Raw genomic sequence first — 19,579 nt, forward strand, 5'->3', positions numbered from 1 at the left:
ACCATTTCCTGGTCATCATAGAGATTGAGAGATGGCCAGTGGGAAAAGTACTTGCTATTCAAGCACCAACACCTGAGTTTGGATTCCTAGCGCCCACGTACCAGTGCAGAGGGGTGCATCTGGGAAAGCGGGGAGATAGGTCAACCCTAGGACCATATTAGCCATCCAGTCCAGCCCAAACAGCCCCGCTTCAGGGAGAGACCTGGTCTCAAAAAAACTAGGGAGAATAATCAAGGAATTGGCATCGACCCCTGGCTTCTGTATGTACATGTACACATGCATGCGTGTACACGTGCACCACCCGCATGTGCACACATGCACACACATACACACATTCCTAACCACGAAAACTGCCAACCTGCAGCACTTGGAAGAGGAAAGATATGTCACAAACTGTATAACAGGATGATGTAGGGTGTCTGCATCTTGGTGGAAAACCCCAGCCCCTGGCTACACTGAAAACTTTCCCTGAGCAGCTTACCCAGGTAAACATGGAGAAGCTGTGTTCTAGACCATCTAATAGGATACTTACCAGAAAAAAAATCTCTGAAGCATCCCGGGGTGCTTTAATGCTACCAACTTCATAAGCCCAGAAACCTAACGAATCTCTTTCTTGTTTTCCGGGAGGAGTCATCAACATGGTCCCTGTAGCCCATTAGCTATTAAAGTTATTAACAAATTATTATTTTCAATTGAGAGTGGTTATGGGATTCATTATGTCCTCTCATGCCAAGACTCTGCAGTTCACTGAGAACATGAATTATCCCTCACAGTCCGGAGTTTCTAAATCATCCTGGACCGGGTTCGCTGCCTTTGGCACAGCAACCCATGCAGGGCTGAACAGCTAGAAGCCTCCCTTACATAATTTACTGAGAACTTAATTGGGACTAATTATTGTCTCTCATTTGCCTGCCTGGGAACATCTGCCCAGCAGCTGCTGTGACTCCATTCGACTGGGATGTTTGAAGCTTTCTGCGAAGTGAGACAAAGGGCATGAATAGTTTATAATAGATTTATCTCGCTGTAACTTTTTATAGGAAACTGCTGCTTGCTTTATTAGGCCGATGTATTAATGCACAATCTTCCCCGTGCCCTGGAGCTGAGCTGTGCGCATATCATCTTACAAGGCTCATACAGAGGGGAGGAGGGTGTGGCTGAGGTGTATGGAGGGGGAGGGTACAGGCGTGGAAGGAAGCTTGCTGACTTGTACATTTTAAGCTATGTTTTGTGCCTGTTGGAATCTTGAGTCAGTCCAGAAAGGAATGTATAGTCGGCCATGTGTGATCACTTCATGGCATAAACACCCATTACACAGATCAAAACTCTGGATAGCTAAAGTCAAAGACATACATAGGTATGGCTCCCAAACTATGCCCAGGGTCTCTTTACCTTCAGGAGTCTCAAGGCCATAGCAAGCCTAAGATGTTCTCGGAGGAGGAGAATCATTCCAACCATCTAGTGAGTCTCAGAAGTGTAATCAGAGATCAGAGAGGACTGGGGGGCGGGGGGGGGGTTGGAGGAGCACCTGCAAAGGCCAGTTGAGGAGTGAGGAGAGAGTGCCAAGCAGAGAGAGCCACACCAATGTCTCTGGATCAAGGAGCACCCAATCGTCCATGGCTAACCAAAGCAGAGCAATTAGGCATTTACCCTGCCTTGAACTCTACTTATCCTCTCTGTCCTTAATCTGAAGGCTTATTTTTGTTTGTTTGCACATCTTCCTGGAAATGTCTGTAATCCTCACTGAAAAAAGAAGGAGCATGGGCTGAATGAATGAGAACATCATCAGATTCTCTTGAAAGTCAGGCCCAGGATATGAGAGTCAGCAGGTATAGGGGCTGCTCGGGGTTCTAGAGTAAGGACGTAGCATGGCTGAGCTGGTTGCAGGGGAGCCTGTGTGTGTGTATATGTGTGTGGTGTGTGTGTGGTGTGTGTATGTGTGTTATGTAGTATATCTGTGTGCTGTAGTGTGTGTGTGGTGTGTGTATGTGTGTCTGTGTCTGTGTGTTATGTAGTGTATCTGTGTGCTGTGGTGTGTGTGTGTGTGTGTGTGTGTGTGTGTGCAGTGTATATGTGTGTGGGTGGTATGTGGTATGAGTGTGTGTGTGTGGTGTGTGGTATGAGTGTGTGTGTATGTGCGTGTGTGTGTGTGTGTGAGTATCTGTATGTGTATGTGTGTGTGGTGTGTGTGGTGTATGGTATAGGTGTGTGTGTGTGTATGTGTGTATGTGTGTGGTGTGTGTGTGGTGTGTGTATGTGTGTCTGTGTATGTGTGTTATGTAGTATATCTGTGTGGTGTGTGTGTGTGTGTGTGTGTGTGTGCAATGTGTATGTGTCTGTGTGTGTGGTGTATGGTATGGGTGTGTGTGTGTGTGTGTGTGTGTGTGTGACTATGTATGTGGTTTGTGGTGTGTGTGGTTTGTGGTATGGGGGTATGTGTGTATGTGTGGGGGGCTGTGGTTTGTGGTAAGGGTGTGTGTGTGTGTGTGTGTGTGTGTGTGACTATGTATGTGGTTTGTGGTGTGTGTGGTTTGTGGTATGGGGGTATGTGTGTATGTGTGGGGGGCTGTGGTTTGTGGTAAGGGTGTGTGTGTGTGTGTGTGTGTGTGTGTGTGTGTGTGTGTGTGTGTGTGTTGCAAGTATGTCTGCCATCAGAGGCTAGAGGTCCACATCAAGTGTCTTCCTCTCCACTTTATTCTTTGAGGCAAGGCCTCCCATTGAACACAGAGCTTGCTGATGTTGGCAAACTACCTTGGTTGGATTTATTGCGGAACCTCTTGTATCCCTTACCCCCGCAACCGCTAACGTCACCGGCTAAGCCATCATCCCCATTGCAAGAACACTTTTTTTGTTTGTTTAAAAAAAAAATCCATGCTAACAGAATTGTCAAAGATCAATCTGAACAGAGTAACAATCTGCTTTTGAAGAGGGGCTAGAGAAACAGGACGGTGTAGTAAGCAGCCACAACCCAGAGATGTCAAGAGTCATAAAGAGGAAACCAAGGAGTGGCTGTCAGTGCCACAAGTGTCCCAGCTGCCATCTGCTCTGAGGTTTGTGGTGACGTGTCATGCTTGCCAGGCTACCCTTGGTGTAGGCAAATGAAACGGTCGACACTGCCCAGTGCCAGCATCTGACTCAGGGCTGAGATCTGCAGGCACCAGCTTTGGCTCTGCCCAGCTTGTCTGTCACCTTGGGACTTTTTTTTGTTCAGGTTCACCACCCACATGGCCTTTAGAAGCCACGACCACCAGCTGCCACTTCTAACACGGTGGCACATTAAGAGGCACCGGGGATTCAAACTAGACCAATGGTCATCATCACCTTGGAGCGTTGCTAAGGAGACTTGCTGGCCTGTGTGGATAGATGTACTCGGGGAGTCAGAACTGACTGAGTGTGTGGCTTTCGGTGAAGGTATTAAGGATGGGGTGGCATAGCATGAACCCCTCACCCTTACGGCTGTGCACCGGAACCCTTGAAGGGCATCCAGCTGTGGCGGGGGGTTTTGCCATGGGACCTCCAGATCTTACATTTGGAATAAGCCTCTGCTTCAGTGCCATTTGCAGGAGCAGTAGAGCTGGCACACTCTAGTCCGTGAGAACTCCCCCTAGGAACATTTCCCGAGTCTTATAAAACTCTGAGCCTTTCCCTAGCCAAAGCTGGACAGCCGCAGGGTGGAATGCTGAGGAGATCTGCCTGCGTCTTTTCATGTTGAGTAATCATGTGGGCCAGGCAGCTGAGGCATCTGTGAGGGTCCTTTGCTGCTGTTAACGGGGCCTGGAGTGTTGCCTGCAGCTCTCTGAGTCGGGGGCTTTAGTATTCCTTTCTGTTGGGTACCATTCAGTGCATATCCCGGGGGAAACAATGTCTCCTCATCCCTCTGAGGGACCTCTTTTTTGTTGTTCTTGTTTTTCCCTCGTTTTAGAGCAGAATGCTTTAGGCTAACCTGTTAAGCCAACCTGAAGGCAAAACTATCATTTGTGTCTGATAGAAACATAGGGGGTCAAAGCTCAGGAGAAAGTGGTGGGGTGGCATATGACAACCAGTGGTTCTGAACCTCCTTGGGATAGGAGATGGGGTGATGCACCCCTGGCCTTTGAGGGGTTTGCTCAGAAATCCACAGCTGCCAACTTGGGATATTAAAATGTAAAGTCCCAGACTGGAGGCTGCAGGGCCAAATTCCTCAGCAGACACGACTTGGCCCACACAGCCCGCGCAAAGGTTTTAGAGTCCAACATTTGAAAACCCAGAAGAAAGCTACTCTCTCAACTTGGCTTGTTAAGATGGAGGAGGTCCAGCGCCAGGCCACAGCGGGTTAGCATCTGGTGACTACCCCTTACAGGTAAAATAGGACCACCGGACAGTGTCCTCAACATGAAGTAGGAAATCCCATTTCACCACTAGGTATAAATGCAGCTTGGTTACTTTTTCTTGTGTTGCTGCTCTGTGGATAGGAAATGGTAATACATTGATTTTTTTTTTTTTGTCGTGTATCAGCAAGTTGCCCCTTTTTACATTTATCCAGCATTTTTATTTCTTTTGTGATTTATTCCCTTAGGTTTTTTGCCCACTCTCTGGTTATCTTTTTCCTGATTGATTTCTATGTTCAGCCTTAAAGAGAAAGGAAACAATGACACGTTACAACACAGGTGGACCTTTAAGATGTCATAGGAAGTGATGTCCTAAGGAGTGACATCATAGGAAGTGATGTCAGGGGGCTAAGTGACGTCAGAGGGGCCATGATGTATTGTGCCTCTTTCACCAGGCCCCCCTGGCAGTGAATTCCGAGAAGATGAGAGCAGAGTGGTCCTGGGAGAAAAGGAAATCAATGTTTGGGTGCAGCTTCGGTTAAAGACAAGGAGAAGAGGGATGGGTGCAGTGGCAATGTCGGGTTCTGCAGGTTTATTTACTACCATAGAACTGTGGGTGTGTACACACGGTTAAATTGGTGAAGTTTATGTCACATCTGTTCAGCCACAATAAACATATGAACAAACACAGCGGGAGAGGCCACTTCGCATTCACTAAGACGTATAATCAGAAAAGACCGTGAGTTATCCGTAAGGAGTGCAAGTTTCAGAGTATTCATACCTCGAAGCTGGGAATAGAAACAGATACAACTGCTCTGGAAAACAGACTGTTAAGTGTAGAATTACCGTCTGATACAATCGTTCTTCTAGGTCCACCTCAGGAAAAAAGGAGTGCATGCATCCCCACGAAGCATGCACAGATGTTCGCCTAGCCTTACTCATAATGCACAGAGTATTACAGAGTATGGAGTGCCGTCCACTTCCCAGGCACCCAATGAATGGATGAATAAAAATGTGACATATCCACATAGTGGGATATTATTTGGTAATAAAGAAGAATAAAGCATAGAATTATAATGTGGCCCTGATAAACTGTGAAAACACATGCTAACTAAAAGAAGACAAATGCAGTAACCTTCGTGTCCTGTGGCACAGGCTGAATGAAATTTCCAGAACAGGGAAATGTGGAGAATCAGATTAGTGACCACTTAGGACTAGGATGGACGGTTGGGTCTTGGGATGACAGCTAAGGAATATGGGTTTCTTGTGGAAGTGATGAAAACGTTCCAAAATTAGATGGTAGTGTATTGAAGATGCTCTTTCAACAAACAAGTGCACTGTTTGGCAAGTAAGCCAAGTCCTAATGACACTTATGGGAAGTAGATCTGCTGCTCATTATTGAGTGACCTCAAATGGGCTACTTAACACCACAGTGCCTCAGTCTCCCCACCTATAGAATGGGTCAACTATATTAAAACTTTAGACATTGCTTACCACAGCTATTGTAGTATCTGGAGAAACTATTGTTAAAACAATTTCCCTTGAAGTATATTTTAACAAAAGTATTGGCAGACAGACTATCTGCCAGCTTCCTCTCCTCTTCCCTCCCTCCTGACCCCCTCCACCCTCCCACTTGTCTCCCCAACCCTTTCTTTACTTACTCATTCTTTGTACGACACATAAGAAATAATCATAATTGTTCAAGGGCAAAAAGGCATGGAAAAGTCACAGATCCTGGCAAGCCCCACCTTCTCCAGCTTAGGATCCAGTGGACACAGGACATGTTAAGGTCAGAATTCAGGGATGAAGGTTGCCTCCCTCAAAAGCACTCATTGTTGGCCACGCCAAGGAGATCGTCACGGGTTGCTGGGTCTCTCTGCAAGCAGAAGTGCCTGCTTCTAAGCGAGCTCATAGCCACAGGCCGGTATGATGCGCGTCAGATTTTCATTTCCTCTCTTAAAAAACAAATATGTGAATAATATTACTTTTCAGGGAACAGTCTATGAGAACTCATAACTTTTGAGTTTAAGTGGAGAGGGGCGGAATTGAAGCCTCATGTGGGACTGTTAAAGGGGCCCTGTTGATTCCCCTGGGAGAGCGTCCTATCCAGGCTCCTTCAGTCACCTTTGCAACTCCACACTGTTCCTCCTTCACACACATCCGGTTAATAAAAGCAGTCTCCTGTCTTCAGAAACAATAAATGGCATGTGGGAAAGTTGTTCTCATCAGAGTTGCTAGCTCCAGTCTGCCAGGAGCTAAGAAAGGGACAAGGTCCCTGAGCAGAGGGGAGAGTCTGCAGCTATGCATGGTCCTCATGGTGTTGATTGGTGTTGAACGGGAAGGAAGGGCTCTTGGCCAGACTCTGTACATCCCCCAAGCTCACTACACACATGGTGAGCAAAGTTACAGGTGTCTTAGGAAAGATTTTGTCACCACAGCGAGACAGAGAAAAGTGTTGGCTTCCTCTTAGCTGGACATGCATACCAGCGGACAGATGGAATCACAACCCTGCAGGCTTCCCTGTGCTAAGCATCTTCCAAATGCTTTGGCCGCCATGTTCAAACATTCTATGCTCTGCCATTGCATGGAGGAGCCCGAAGCTCAAAGGAAATAAATGAGAGGCCCTGCTCTGTAGTAACTAGTCCTTAAGCAGGGGAATCGCATTATTATACCCGCTCCTCACATCTGAACCATGCAAACTTATTAAGAATTAGAGGGAAAATTAATTTTAGGAGACCTTATTCATCTCTCTCGTACTTCAGAATGGCCACCCAGACACCCTTTCCAGGGGCCCTGGGAAACCAGAGTTCCTCTCCACAGAACCACTGTCTACATTTTTAATAATGGTTACGCATCTGTCAGGCGTGAAGCATGGTAGACTCTGAACCGAATCCTCGGGCCCTCGGGAAAGGTTATCTCAGCCCATCTAGCAACAAGCTCGTGGGGTGTACAGGATGTGGCTTCTCCTGGTCATCCAGCAGGCAAGCTAGGGGTTGAGGACTTAAGTGTGCACCCATCAGATACTGCGTGAAAAGCTGAGAAGGTCCGGCTCTGATGCATCAGCCTCACCTGCTATCAGAGCATGGATGCAATGAGTCAAGGGTACCATGGATAGAAGGGAGTTTATGTGACTGAAAAACGAGAGCCCCAAGGTGGGGTGTGGGGAACATGCCTGCCATCCTAGCTACTTAAGAGACTGAGGCAGGGGGACTAGTTTAAAGCCAGGTTGAGAAGAGCCTTCCATCATGTTCACTAACATCTGCTTTCTCCATTGGCTGATTTGCATGCCTCCCATCCCCCACTCTCCTATACCTCCCTCAATACTCTGTCACTTTGTAACTCTGTCCCTATGCACTCTGTATGCACGGTCAAACTCTCCCAAGCCTCTGTGCTGCTGCCTCCACTTCCAGAGCATCCAGAAGTGACGATTCACACTCTACCTCTCCACGCTGTCAGGGCTTGCCCAGAGTTGAGTAGACCCAACAAGGAAGATCTGCGAAGCTGACTATAAAGGGATGCAGACCAGCCTTGCTTCTTCACCCTCGCTGAGCCCTGCCCACTTGTTGTATGACACTATTCCTGAACAAGTCTGAACAAAGGTCTGTTCACCCCAAATAGGGAATCAACAACAGTCCAAAATACAGATACCACTAAAGTCCAAATTGGTGAACCAATGATCTTACACAGGAATAGGTGTGAGGGGGTTACTTATAGGAGCAGAAATGACCTTAAGACAGATTAGTCACCAAAGCCTACCCCAGCATGAGTGACAGCTCCCCCAAAGCTACGAACCAGGACATCTTTGCAAATCCTGCAGGCGGCTCACCAAGCTTGGGGATGTGTCTTCTGGGAGTTGCACTCATCCCAGGGTGTTTCTCAGTAGTCTTTATTGCTTATACAACCTTGGCAAACCAGAGCTTTGTGTGTATGGTCAGTTTCAGGAACTTCCTGAGATAAACTGTGTACTTCCTAAGTCTTAATGATGAGCTTCTCTTTAAAACTGACAGTCTTAGGAGCTTCTCTGAAGATAGAATGCTCTACTGGGAGGAAGCTGCTGCACGACACCGCCAGTGTTACTGTTTCCTCCCAGGCCTCGCCCCACCCACAATCTGTCCCATAACCAACCCCAGAAATGTTACTCAGTCCACCCAACCCCCAACACTGAAGATAGTTCTTTTTCTTAGTTCACTTTTGCATGTTCTTCCCACCTTCCCTGGTCTTGCCCTGTCCCCTTCAGAGGCGCAACTCTTATCCCACCTCCAAGTACTCACGCTCTCAAGACCCAATCTTGGAGCTTTTCTTCCTACATAGCAGATAACCCTTTGTCCCCATCTATAGTTTATGTATTCACTGATTAAACTGACTACTAATTGAAACTGAAATATTCATTTTAAAAAGAACTGTGACCCAGGTGGTGGTGTCACACACCTTTAATCCCAGAGCTTGGAAGGCAAAGGCAGATGAATCTTTGAGTCCAAGACCAGCCTGTTCTACAGAGTGAGTTCCAGGACAGCCAGGGCTACACACAAAGAAACCTGTCTTGAAGTCCACTCCCCCAAAAAGGAATTATGTCTGCTAAGTAAATGCAGATGCTTTTTATCTTGTTGTTATTCCCAAAATAACTTACTATGACTATTATTTTTTTCCAGCACTATAAGTCACATAGGGGCAACTTAAAGTTCTGTGTGAATATTATCTCTTGTTTATAAGGGACTTGAACATCTACATATTTAGGTGGCCAAGGGGGTCTTGAACTCTATTCCCTCACAGACACAAATGTTTTGATGCACAGAGTAAGTTGGTTTCCACCAAGCCCTCCTTGGTCATGACCCCTAACCCACTGTCTCCAATCCAGATAGCACCCCCAAGCTCCCAAAGGCACTATGCCGCACTTCCCTTCCAGTGGCCAGTGGCATGCCTTTTATGAGGGCCCTCCAAGAACCAGTTATCTCAGGCTGTGCAGCTGCCATTGACAGGCTCTCCCCACCTAACTGTTGAACCTCATTTCTTCAGCCAGTCTCACTTTGACCCTCAGGCCCCTGTGCAAAGCTGCATTTCCTCTGTAGCCAAGTGCTGACTGCAGATAAGTCCCTTTCCTTCTCATCCACAAAGGTTCATAAAGGCTAGGATGCTGACTAGAACATCCCAACCCTGGAGTCTGGACCCAGCATAAAGCTGGCTCAGCGTTGTACGCATCTGGTTCAGGCAGGCTGGGATTGAGCAAGTTTACTATCTCAGTGGCTGTGGCCTGCCGGTAGCTTCTTGGGACTGCTAGAGTGGTTTGTGACATCCACTCTGTGCTGTGAGGTTCTAGGTGTGGCCTGTTTGATGCTGTGCCTGGGATGTACTCACCTCTGTAACAAGCACATGGAATCTTATGCAGGCGTCTTATTTCTTGAGTTTGGGTTTTGGACAAATGTGGCGAATATTCCAGTTGCTCGTAAAGAACACACTCTTCCCTATGCCCTACGCCGAAGTGCTGAGGTAAACCCTGAGCCTCCTAGATAATCCCTTTGTTAGCTGGTATTGTGGTGAAATATGACATGTCACCCTGTCTTCAATGGTTGGAAGTATGTGTACTCTTGATAGTGATCTAATTTGAGACCTGTATATTCATCATAAAGTAATTGTGCCAGGAGACTGAACCTCTGACAATGTCATCATTTCTGTGACAGCTCAATCATTTTTCTTCAAGAGAATGCACAAGTCTAAGTTTAAATCTCACCCGCAGCACAGGTGGTACACACCTCTTATCTGAGCACTTAACCAGCTACAGTAGGTGGATTGAAAGTTCAAATTGAGCCTGGCCCATAAAACAAGACCCTAACATAAATATGAAAGTGAAGAGATCGAGTGGGGCTGGCTCACTGGTAGAATACATTGCCTAGTGTGCACGAGGCCCTGGGTTTCATCCTCAACATAAATAGTAGTGAATGGGAGCTGAAGATTCTGAGTTATGAATGAGATGGGTCTTTAATAATGATCTAATGTCCCACCCCAATGCCCACACTATTCTCTTGGACCTGGGAATATGTTGAGTTACATAGTTCAGGGGAATTAAGTTGAAGATAGAATTATAGTTGTGTGGTGGGTTGAATCGCAGCCTCTTTTTAAAGAAAAGCATGTTGAAGTCCTAACACCCAGGAGGTAAGAATGTGATTCCACTTGGAACTAATGTCACTGCAGATATAATTAATCAAGATGAGGTCACACTAGAGCAGGATGCCCCTGCCCCTCCCCCCTCCCAGCCATCCAATATCCTTATGAGAAGGTAGCTGGGGAGACACAAGCACACAGGAAGTACTCCATGTGGCTATGAAGACAGAGAGTAGAGTGACGCTTTCATAAGCCCAGGAATGCCAGTTCCTCACAGAGCCTAGGCGAGACCTGTGTAACAGACCTTCCATCAAGCTCCATGGCTCAAAAGGGCTACCACAGCATGCGGTTAGTAAATGTTATGTGCACTTCAAAAAAATGGTCGGCTACAAAATACATAATAAAAGCAACTTAAGGGAAAGAGGTCGGTTTTAATTCCAAGAATAAGGATGCAGTCCATCATGGTGGGGAAAACATGGCAACTGGAACTTCTGTAGCTAAGAGGCAAAGAGGTGAATGCTGGTTGGTGCTCCCTCTACTGTCTTGATTTCTTCAGTCTGGAACTCAAGCTTAAATGATCCTGCCCACATTTAGGGTAGATAATCTCACCTGAACCAAATCTAAATGGTCCTTCAGATGTACACAAAGCTTTGTCTCTTTAATAATCTGGTCAAGTTGACAGTATTAACCATCACAACTACTCCAGATATACCTCATGTAAGTGCAGTCATTGTGACCAGCTTATTTCACTTAGCATGGTGTCTCAAAATCTGCCCATGTTGTAGCCTGAATCAACATTTCCTTCATTCTGTTTTCCTCTTGGACTTGAGGAAAACTTCTTCTTGAGTCCTTGATGTGTTCCTTAAGGACCAGAGCAGCTTCCCGTACTCACTTGAGCACATGACCATGAATGTAGGCAATGCATGGAGAGTGGTATCCTGTGGGTTAGCCAGATGGAAGGTACATCTGGTAGACCCTAGAGTGGACCACAGTTCCACAAGTGGTACAGAGGTTCTTTTCATAGGGAGATACAAAAGACTGAGCAAATTAAAAAATGCTCTTCTTACTGGTAGGGTCAGTTCAACAGTACTGGCACCAAACAGGCTCACCTCAACATCTGCCATTTATAAGCACAAAGTCAACTGCAACAGGCAGGACAGTCTGTCTGGAAGTTGACTCATGAGAAAGTAGAGCAGTGGGTAGAAGTGGCAGATATAATCTGGTTGCTTAAAAATACAGAAATAAGCTGGAGAGTTGGCTCAGTAGTTAAGAATGCTCACTGTTCTTGGAAAGACCTGGATTAGGTTGCCAGCACCCACATGGCTGCCCACAAATGCTTCTAAGTCCAGTTTCAAGGGACATGACACCTTCTTACCTGCAAAAGATTCTACACATGTGATACCCAGGCATACACTCAGGCACACACACATACATACACATTAAGATAAATAATCTTTTAAAAATGTTTATATATATATAAATAACACAAAGTTAGAAATCATATGTGAAGACAGTGTCTTTAATTCAAAACAGACAGATGCCTGCCTTCTCCTGCTGGTCTGTCCTTACCTCCTGCTTATCCACTTGAAGAGGATTAGTGATTGGTCAGAACATGACAATTAAAACAGGAGGACTTGAAAACCCGTTACCTCAAAGCCTAGAACAGGAAGAAGTATGTGACGTGTCCAATACTTACTCGTTGCCCTGTTTCCCATCACCTTCCAAAGAGACTGCAGAACAACTGTGGCTGTGGCTGAGTGTGCATGGGACCGAGAATACATGGGACTGAGTGAATGTACACAGGGCTGAGTGTGCACGGAGCAAGTGCATACAGGCTAATGTGGGCTGGATGCTGGGGTCAACAGCGTGTAGCCAGTGTATTGTGTCTTCTCACAGCCACATCATACAATGGGCATGGCCATCCCTATCCCTCTTGCATCAGTGGCGTATCCAACAGGAAGAGCTTTGCTAACTGACTCCTGGAGAGGGAGAAATGGGTAACTAACCCAGCGCCCACTCAAATGGTTCTGAAAATTGCTACCGATGTTTCTTAAGAGTGGGGTGGTGTGATGAGATTTTATTAAATGGCACTCAAAGGTATCTTACTGAGGAATGGAATGGCTAGCCATGCTTGTCACCCAGAGTTGGAGATGTTTTAACAAGTGTCAAGCTCTTGGGCATTAGGAATATTTAAGGAAGGTTGAAAGAGAGGCTTAAGACTGCTCATCACCAAAGGACCAAGCAGAGGCAGTTCGCTAGTATCCCCAAAAGGGCATTCGCTCCTGTGTCCTGGTGAATTGTTATTTCCAAGTTGCTCAGTTGATTCCCAATACCCTGAAGTCAACAGAGAGACACATATTCACAGACAATTGAAACAGTGGGTGGTTGACAGTTTTAGGAAAGCATTTCAAGTCCTCAGGCCTATTTTCCAGTACTATCACCAAAAGTTACCATCTCTAGTCTGGAGGCTTCTCGGGTCATGGAAAGCATCAGGGACCTCGTTTTGGTGTACTAGAGAGGCCTTTGTACAAACTGTATCAGTCAGTTAATGCTGTGGTAACAAACATCTCATTGCCTTAAAACGGTGTTGGGTTCTCATGGCGGAAGGCAGGAAACAGAACCATAACCAACTTCAAAACCACACTGAAAGTTTTCTGTTGGACGGAGTTTGGGGTAGGAGGTTGGGGTTTCAGGTGGGGGGTAGGTGGCTGGAGAGATGGCTTAGTGGTTAAGAATGCTTGTTCCACAGTTTGTGAAGATCAGAATTTGCATCCTACCAGCCACATAACAAGCTGATTGTCTGCAAACACCTGCATCCCTAGCTCCACAGGGTGATGGAGACAGGAGGATTGCTGGTGTGTTCTGGCATCCAACTTAGCCAAAACATTACCCCCCAGTTTAGGAAGAGACCCTGCCTCTGAGGCATAGGTAGAAAGATATGGAAGACCATGATAACTTCTGGCCTCCACACACATGTCAGCACGCAGATAGATAGATAGATAGATAGATAGATAGATAGATAGATAGATAGATAGATAGATAGATAGATAGGCAGATAGATAGATAGATAGATAGATAGATAGATAGATAGATAGATAGATAGATAGATAGATAGATAGATAGATAGGCAGGCAGATAGGCAGATAGGCAGATAGATAGATAGATAGATAGATAGATAGATAGATAGATAGATAGATAGATAGATAGATAGATAAATAGGCAGGCAGATAGGCAGATAGGCAGATAGGCAGATAGGCAGATAGGCAGATAGATAGATAGATAGATAGATAGATAGATAGATAGATAGATAGATAGATAGGCAGATAGATAGATAGATAGATAGATAGATAGATAGATAGATAGATAGATAGATAGATAGATGATTGATAGATATATTCTCTCTCACATACACATGCACACACATACATAAATATCTTTTTTTAAGCTACTGTTGGAACAATTCTGTGTCCATTTATTCTCCATTGAACTAAGCATGTTCCCTGTACCAGAGAGGCCACTGAACCAGATGACAGCTCCAGTCACTCTGTTCGAAGCTCTGGAATGATCTCCAGAGTCGATGACAACGATCCCAGACCCATCTCTTTCCCCACTCACCCACCGCCAGGTTATCTTCTTACTGTCCTTTCTCCCTCTGGGCAGGTGGGTAGCTGGTCAGTGGAGCCCCTGCTCAGCGACCTGTGAGAAGGGCATCCAGCATCGGGAGGTGACATGCGTGTACCAGCTACAGAACGGCACCCACGTCACTACTCGGCCCATCTACTGCTCAGAACCCCGGCCCACACCAGTACAGAGCTGTGAAGGCCAGGACTGCCTGTCTATCTGGGAGGCTTCAGAGTGGTCAGAGGTGAGTGCCTGGGCTCGCTACTGAAGTGAAGCCATGCAAGAACTTGTAGGCCTAATCACAGGGCCAATGTGTGCTTTGTACTCCAGGGTAATTTGTTAACTCATCCCCGTGTACCACAGTCCTCACCTGCCCCATGACCAGCTCCATTTCCTTAAACTCCATCTAAAATAACATAGTTAAAAACAGACAAACAAATGTAATATGGTTTTGAGGTTGGCTATGTATACACCACTGGGAAAGTACTATTTGATTCCATTTCTTGTCCATCCCACCAAGAGATGATAGATGGACAGATGATAGATAGATAGATAGATAGATAGATAGATAGATAGATAGATAGATAGATAGATAGATAGACAGACAGATACATACACACATATACAAAGTCATGCATATATACTCACCCACTAACCTTTTTATTCTTGAATTGTAATATGGTCAAGGTAAGTAGCCAGTTTCAAAGCCTTTGCAGGTTGCAATCAGATGCTAGGAGGGACAGTCTTTGGTATGTAAGCCAACTGCAAATTTTACACCAAAAACCATGTTGGAAAGAGGTCACCCAGGCCCAAGTTTTAAGTAAGAAGGCCAGTCCTGGAAATACCATTCTGTCTCTGGTGATGTCATCGTTCAGGGCTTTGCCTTGACATTGCAATTATGTTGATTATCTGGATATAAAACAAACAAAAAATAGCTAAATAAAGAGGTGGCCTTCCCTTGGGTTCCACCAAACCTGGAGTGGTCTAGGAAACATAAGGAGGCTAGATCCAAGACATTCTTCAGTATGGAAAATATTTTTAAAGTTCTCTTTGATTGCCAAATAGAATTATTTTGAATAAAAAAGTATTTGGCCCATTTTTAATGAACAGAAAGCCTGCCGTTGGCCACTCTAAACTGAAGTTTAATTTCAGACAAATCTTGAAATGCACCCATTTAAGGACCAGGGTCCTTCTCCTGCCCTTTGTGATATGAGATGAAACATGGGGAATTTAAAATGGGTTGATTCTTTTTCTTTGTATTCATTTACATATTACTTGTGAGGATTCTTCCTCTAGGTAAGGTGAGTGAACATGCCCTCCTGCTTCCACAGGACGGGTGATCCCTAAGGCTTTGGCCACCTTGATCTCAGTCAAACAAGATTTGTTCTTTGATCAGATCAAATCCCCACATTTTCCACTCAGACTCGTCCCTATGGGGGAAAAAATCTATTCTTACCTAAGGAACCAAGTCTCATCTCATCATGGAAGACCACCACATGGGAAGGGGGACCCACAGGAAAAGGTTTAAAGGCTTCCCTCGTCACCGATCTCTCTGAACATGTCTGATCCTAATCCTGAGCCAGAGTCCACCCTGGTCCACCTGATGCCGCCTGCCCAGAACACAGATCTGACCATCCCCCTTGAATTTCCACAAAGCTGGCATTCTGTCCCTCTGTTATGTGCCAACGAGCCTACAGCCCTTCTGCTAGGAACTGACTTTCAATTTATCATGGGAGAAGAGACCTGGAAACTTATTTAGGCAACAGTATTGATCATGCTTACCAGCCACCTCCTCCACAGATTCTTCATGACTTTATTGGAAAGAGAATCTAATATCAGAAGGCAATGAAAGTGTGGCTGGGAGCGCTCCTACCCTCAGCTTCTCGGCTCCATCCTGAGGGAAAGTAAACAGAGATCGAGCATCACCTTCCTGGTCCTTCAAAGGCAGCATCCTCCTGCACCTCCTCTTCCTCAGCCAGGTGGGGCTGAGGCCCAGGGGAATGGGCTGCTGACCAAAGAGGGCAGAGCCAGGCCTTGGCCAAGAAAACAGTGTTTGAAACACCAGAGAGCAGCTGGAAACACAGACTAGACAACACAGGAATTGACCACAGGCAGAGGTGGTAACTTGGCCCTGTAGTTACCCTGAGCTGCTTGCTGTGGGTGCTGGTACCAGGACACAACCCACGAGTTCAGTGTTAAAGGTGGACTCGCCAAAATGGTCAGGAAATTGTCACATGGAGAAAAGGAACAGCCTTTCCATGCAGAAACCACCACTTTAGTGGCCTGGGTTCCTGCTACAGCCCTCCTGGGCCAAGAGGCACGATGTCCTGAAGTCTGCTATGGAGAGACCCCTCACATATGAGGTCACTTTCAACCAGCCCTTTACCAGTACCACACACATAAGTACATGGGCTTCCCCAGCTCTTCCAGGTGACCCCACAGCGGGTTTTGAGGCACACGTGTGCCTTCTGAAACAAGCCAGTCAAGATTATTCTCACAGTACCACAGAAGGAAGAGTTCACACAGGGCTGGCGAGATGGCCCAGTGGTTAGAGAGCTGGAGGCTTTCTCAGAGTATCCATCACCCACATGGAGGCTTACAATTGGCTGTAACTCCAGTTCCAGGGGGTATAATGCTCTCTTCTAGACTCCGAAGACACCCTTACATATGTGTGACACAAACATATACACTCAGGCTCATCTACACACATAAAATTTTAAATTAAAAGAAGTTCCTAGGAAAGAGGCCAGGTAGGTAATATTTTAGGATGAACATCAGTAACAGAAATATCGAGTATAATGCTTGTCCTGTGTGTGTATGTGTGTGTGTGTTGAACATGCTGGAACTTTTTAATTAAAAAGTTGGCCTCATTGTCACTCTGTCACTGCAACGGCTTGCCACACATGATAAACCGAGCAGCCTGAAATCTCTGCAGAGCACAGCCCTTAGCGTCCTCCACTTCTATGTGGAAAGGCAGTGTTTTTCAGGGAGTCGCACACAGCAATAGCAAATTCCAGGGGGTAGGGTGGGGCTCCCTGAGCTGTGGTCTGTATTCCCTCTGCCCTCTGGCTGGGGATACAAGCATTATCCCCTCTGCTTACCGGCCTACTTGTCTTCTTGTCCATTATGATCTCCCAGAGGTGACAAGTCCTCTCCGTCTGGGCTTCCTTCTCCTTCAGGAGACATGTAACTGCACCATACCTCCCCATAGTGGAGTGAGTCAGTAGCAGGATGCAGATGTGTCCCAGAGCACCCAGCGTCTCTGTGTCTTGCCAATTCCTCAAACTCTCGTCATTCCTTCTTGGTTTGTCATTCCTTCTTGGTTTGCTTGTTTGTTTGTTTTTCCAAAGACGGGGTCTCTCTGTATCCCTGGCTGTCCTAGAACTCACTCTGTAGCCCAGGCTGGCCTCAAACTCAGAGATCTGCCTGCCTCTGCCTCCCAAGTGCTGTGTGCACCACCACTTCCCAGCGTTTGCCATTCCTTCTTGTTGCATGAGAGCCCCTCAGACGACTCTTGAGAGCTTGATCATCCTTTGTGAACCCCTGCATCCCCAGTTCTACCTAGATACCCTCTCAGAATTGTTCCCAGGAAGTGAACTAACCTACTGTATGGAGTGCTGCCATCTTCGTCCTTGGTTTCCTCGCTGAAATTCTGAGAGCTTGCCTATGAGAAACACTCACGGCTTCTAGCTAGTGCCTCCTTTTCTGATGGCAGTCCTCGCCTTGTGTATCCAGAGGCCAGCGGGCTCAGACTCCTTCGCTTCCAGGGCCTTCCCTAGCTCCATCTGGCCCTTGCTTTCCTGACAGTTCATGTTCCGTTTGCCCTTTGAACTCCTGCACTGCATAGATCGTTTAGACATGGCAACTAGTCATTAAGTTCCATTTTTCTCCTTTGACCACTTAGGTACCATGAGTTCTTCTGAGTCCTGAACCCTGTACCCATTACTGGCCACCTGGCTGGGCCCCTGAGGGTATAAGAGGACTGTGAAGAACTTAAATCAAGTACAGATTACATAGCATCATCGTTTCTGTTCCCCACTCTGGGCCTGGCACACAGTGGGGACTTCAGTGGTGTTAATGGACTTAAACTGAATTAGAATGTATTGAAACACCCGTATTGTGTCGTGCAGTGCTCTGCCAACTGCGGCAAAGGGATCCGGAAACGAACTGTGACATGCACCAACTCCCAAGGGAAATGCGATGCGGCCACACGGCCAAAGGCGGAGGAGGCGTGTGAGGACTACTCCGGCTGCTATGAGTGGAAAACGGGAGACTGGTCTAAGGTGAGAGCAGCATGCTGGGTTTCCACCCTGCCACTGCAGCGCGAGCTAGCATGAGCCCCCCTTCTGCTGGAGATCATAATGAGGCAAGTTCACTTTCTTTCTCCTCTCCTCGGAGCTGTCCTCACTGTTGACCCCACAGGCCTGCATTCTGCTTTTCCCTTTCTTTTTCATGACAGGGTTTCTCTGTCACCTGGTTATCCTAGAACTCACTTTGTAGGTCAGGCTGGCCTTGAACTCCCAGAGATGCACCTGCCTCTACCTCTGAGTGCTGGGGTTTAACCCACCAGCAGGCCTGTGCCACCCCATCCTGCTGCCCTACTCTGTTCAACCAGCAGCACTGAGGCTGGGAGCATCCCACTGTGGCGTCTGCATTTGGAAGCAAATCAAATGCAGCCCACAGTGCACAGTGGGTGTTCCTCACCAGCCTGTTTGCAGGATGCTAGTGGTACCCCCAGAAAACCACCCTGAGCCTAACCACATAGCTACCCACCATGAAAGGCTCACAAGTCTGGGGGCTAGGCTGAGGCAGGCCCATTTCGTCAAAGCCTGTGATGTGCCATTCATTTCTTAGGTAAGAGCCTAGAGGATGCGGGAGTCCTTAGAGATGTCAAAGAGCTACAGAGTCAGCACCTCGAGAGGCAGGGAAAGTCCAATGGCAATTGAGTGTTTCTCAGAGTAAAGCTTGTGTGTGTGTGTGTGTGTGTGTGTGTGTGTGTGTGTGTGTGTGTGTGTGTGTCTGAACTGGGTGTATACAGTTTCCCTGGCAACCCCAGTGCTGGGGCAGTGGAGATCAGTGGATCCTTGGGGCTTGTTGCCAATCAGCCTGCCTAGCCAAGTCAGTGTGCTCCACTGTGAGAAAGCTATTCAACAGAATGACAAAGAGCAGACAAAGAACCACAGCTGGCGTCCACATCCGTGGCCACCTGCATCTCCACACTCCCAGAGTCTCCACCCAAGGCACCCAAATGCAGTCGCCTTGCTTGGCCTGCCCAGTCAGAACCATCAACATTTCAGAATCAGTTGCCCGTGTGCAAGACTGCTTTAAGATGGTACCTGAAATTGTATTTAGTTTGGGTTTCACTACAAACCCCGGCAATGCATCCTGTTGGGTTTGGGGTGGAAGCAAAGGAAACTCACCTCAGAGACAGAAACTTAAAAACGGAAGCTTTATTTTCTGCGCACACAGGGAGGTGGCCAGTTCAGAATCTGAACCGTGTCCCCGAAGGGAGATTGTACAACATCTTTATAGAATGGGAACCCAAAGCCGGGGGGTAG

General features: G+C 46.8%; 1 protein-coding gene across 2 annotated transcripts in view; it reads left to right on the forward strand.

The window, feature by feature from the left end:
• Adamts17 (ADAM metallopeptidase with thrombospondin type 1 motif, 17) overlaps positions 1-19,579 on the forward strand; it is a 321,560-nt gene that overhangs the window by 265,806 nt on the left and 36,175 nt on the right. For both annotated transcript variants that reach the window (XM_087655318.1, NM_001432137.1), the window contains 2 exon segments: positions 14,061-14,265; positions 18,152-18,304. In XM_087655318.1, coding sequence (XP_087511444.1) covers positions 14,061-14,265; positions 18,152-18,304 — 358 coding nt within the window.

Source organism: Rattus norvegicus, chromosome 1 (genome assembly GCF_021556685.1).
Source record: "Rattus norvegicus strain SHRSP/BbbUtx chromosome 1, alternate assembly SHRSP_T2T, whole genome shotgun sequence".
Classification (NCBI taxonomy): Eukaryota; Metazoa; Chordata; class Mammalia; order Rodentia; family Muridae; genus Rattus; species Rattus norvegicus.